Source organism: Otolemur garnettii, unplaced genomic scaffold (assembly GCF_000181295.1).
Source record: "Otolemur garnettii isolate 467f Iridium unplaced genomic scaffold, OtoGar3 scaffold00166, whole genome shotgun sequence".
Classification (NCBI taxonomy): Eukaryota; Metazoa; Chordata; class Mammalia; order Primates; family Galagidae; genus Otolemur; species Otolemur garnettii.
This window is the reverse complement of record NW_003852561.1, coordinates 3,203,340-3,206,455: the sequence shown is the minus strand read 5'-3', so window position 1 is coordinate 3,206,455 and position 3,116 is coordinate 3,203,340. Positions and strand designations below refer to the sequence as shown.

The following is a 3,116-nucleotide window of genomic DNA, read 5'->3' as shown; positions in this document are numbered from 1 at the left end:
AGCTTGTACAGCAGGCAGACCAGGTCTCCTATCCCAGTGTGACCTCTGACTAGCTGGGTGACTTTGGCGAGTACCTTGACCATCTGTGACAGGAGGATGACAGTACTTCCTGAAGCCCTCAGTGATGAGGACTGAGTGAGGTAGCCTTCGTGCCCTGCTGAGCACAGAGCAGACACACTGCACAGGCAGGATCCCTTTTTGTAGGCCAAGCTATAACCAGGGGGCTGGCACAGTAAACAGGTGCTTTTCTCCCATCCAGGTGCCAAAAACGAGTGGTTTCTGGGGGTCCACGTCTGACTGTGGTCATTGTGCTGAGTTGGCTTCTGTTCATGCACAGTCTCTGTCTCTGTCCCTGTGCACTTTGGTGTTCTGGGGTCTTAGACATGGGCCCAGAGGTGCTGTTTTTGGTTGGATTCCCGGGGGGCTTCTTCGGCGGCGCAAGGTGGGGGCTCTGTGCCTTTGCCCTGCTGTCCTGGGTCCCGCAGTCCTGGACTTGAATGAGGCTGTGGCAGCAGAGAAGACCCTGCAGAGCGGTCCCTCAGAGGGACTGCAGCACCGGACCAGGAGCGGGCTTCTTGCCTTCAGGCTTGCTTCTCCTCCCTTCACTGTCCTCTGTGCCTGCTGGTGCTCCACATACCAACTTGGCATCCCCAGCTGGGTATTCACAGGCTTGCTGCTGGGCTCGGTTTGAGCAGCACACCAACACTAATGTCAGAACCTGCTCCCAGCATTTCTGAGAAGGGGGTGGCCATGCAGAGGCACATGTTTGTAGCTGACTGGCTCCCCGGTGGTGTCCAGCCCCAGGTCCCCTTCAGGCTGCTACCTCAAGTCCAGCCTCTGATCCTCAGAGATGGGGACACACCTGATAGGGCCATGCAGCTGTTAGGAGGAGGCTGGACATGCCTGACACTCACTTTCTCAGGAGAAACCCCCAGCAGTATTGGTACCATGGCTGTTTGTCTCTCTCTGGACTGTTTCCTGACACCCCACACCCACTTCTCATCGGTGTGAACATAATGGATTTGTTTATTCCTGTGGAAGACAGGCCCACCTCTGCCAGCCCACCGTGCTGGCTGCTATAGCTGGTTACAGAGCACCAGACTGTTTCTGGTCCCTCAGCATCCCCCCGCCCCCCATGGGGGATTAAAATGTCAGTGGAGCAAATTAGTGACCAAATACTTTGGAATCTATAAATATTAAATTGCTTGGGCTTTCATATAAAATTCAAGCTCTGGTTGCCCCGGGAAGAGAGAGAAGCGTCTAGAGCATGGGGGGAGGGGAGTGGCTGCCCTCAGAGATACAAATGTCCCCAAAGAGCAGGGTGGGGGCCAACTCTGTGTGGTGTGGTTAGTGAGGCTTAGCCCTGGTCAGAGGCGAAGCAGCCAGGAGAGGGGCACACAGAGTAGGGAGGTGGAAAAGCCAATGTGACTGTAACTCAGGGGAGAGTTTTCATTTGAGTCTGGTAGGGGGTACGTGTGGTTTGCAGGCAAGCTTTTTGTTGCCTTTCTTACTCAACCCAGAGCTCCATTGTACTACTTCCTCTGTGGCCTGTCCCTCTCAGCCTTCCCAGGCGGCAGGGCTGCAGCCAGCTGTCCGCCCCCCTCCAATTCTGCTGCCCCCGCCCAGGTCTCTGTATTCGTCATGCTTTGTGCTGGGTCGTGTGTCTATGGCGAGTATACTTTGTAGGTTATTCCATTACCTTGGTTTAGTTTTGGACTCTGCACGTGGGGCAGCGTCTTCTGTGTCTTTGGCATCTCTTTAGGGTGCCAGCAGTGATCAGTTGCTCTGATGTGCCAAGACCCTGGGCCAAGTCCTTTCAATGCTTCCCCTTGTTGATCTTTGCACAGCAGGCTCGGGTGGGAACCAGGGCACATTCACCAGGTTGCAGCCAAGGATACTGAGGCCCAGAAGGGCGAAGGAACTTGCTTGGGCTACACTTAGACCCCAGGGAGTTTGGGGCTCTTGGTGGCCAAGGCTGGATGCAGCCCAGGGCTGTCATGACTCTTAATAGTGAGCCCGTACTGTGTCCTGTCCAGTGTGCTGGGCGGGCCTGCTCTCCAGGGCTGGTGGCCATGCATGCCTCTTTCCCTTGCAGGCATACCCACGCTCATCGTGCTGGACCCGCAGGGCGAAGTGATCACGAGGCAGGGCCGTGTGGAGGTGCTCAACGACGAGGACTGCAGGGAGTTCCCATGGCACCCCAAGCCTGTGCTGGAGCTCTCTGACTCCAATGCTGTGCAGCTCAACGAAGGCCCCTGCCTCGTCCTTTTTGTAGGTATGACACACAGCAGGGCCCAGTGAGGGGCCTGGACAGGACAGACCTCACTTGGGCAGTGCCTGTTCGAACCTATAGCTTCTTTCAGTCACTAACAGTGCAGCCTGGGCCTTTGTCTCTTCCTAACAGCCTTGCTTTTGACCCCAATGATTTATTCATGGCTTGCCCCCTGGGGGAGGTGTTCTGGAACTGCTGCTGCCTGCCTTCCTAGCTGTTCCCTGCCTGCCAGCAGGGCAGAATAGGTCGGGCTGCTGGGGGGATGCCCTGGCCCTCCCTGAACAGACCCATTGTTGGAAAGAGGCGGGTCTGCACACACAGCAGCTGCTTCTGCTGATCTCTGTGCTCTGATGCACTGCCCCAGGGGCTGCAAGACACAGGCACACACACATACAGGCTGCCATCCATCCTCAGTCCCTCCCGTCCCACTCCATGGGTGACGGTGCTCAGTCTGGGAAAGAAGAGACCAGAGCATCCACTCAAGGTTCCCTGTAGCCCCATGAGATGACTTTGGTTCCTTTGCAAACTGAGCAGTACTTGGCCAAGGACCACCTGACCCCTTGGGACTTGTTGCTCCCTTACGACTCAGAATTATTGTGGTATGATTATGGCTGAGACACTTCCATACCTATCCCACCGAGGGGCTGGGGAGGAGTGTGTGCAGCCTCCTATCCCTGTTCCCTGGAGGTCCAGTTTAGAGGCCCAAGAGGAGCCAGTGTGCAGCTCTGAGCTACTTCTGCACTGCTGACTGGTTCTGCACCTGGAAGAAGAGGGTCCTCCAAGCTCTGTGGCCTTGGGACATCCTGCACCTGGGGCTTTCCTGCTTGCTGCAGGCTCACACACC

The 3,116-nt window shown here is 56.4% G+C and overlaps 1 protein-coding gene across 1 annotated transcript in view; it reads left to right on the top strand.

Moving 5' to 3' along the window:
- The window catches only part of NXN (nucleoredoxin), a 158,513-nt gene that overhangs the window by 150,172 nt on the left and 5,225 nt on the right, over positions 1 to 3,116 (top strand). Inside the window, 1 exon segment of the mRNA XM_023519252.1 lies at positions 2,096 to 2,275. Coding sequence (XP_023375020.1) covers positions 2,096 to 2,275 — 180 coding nt within the window.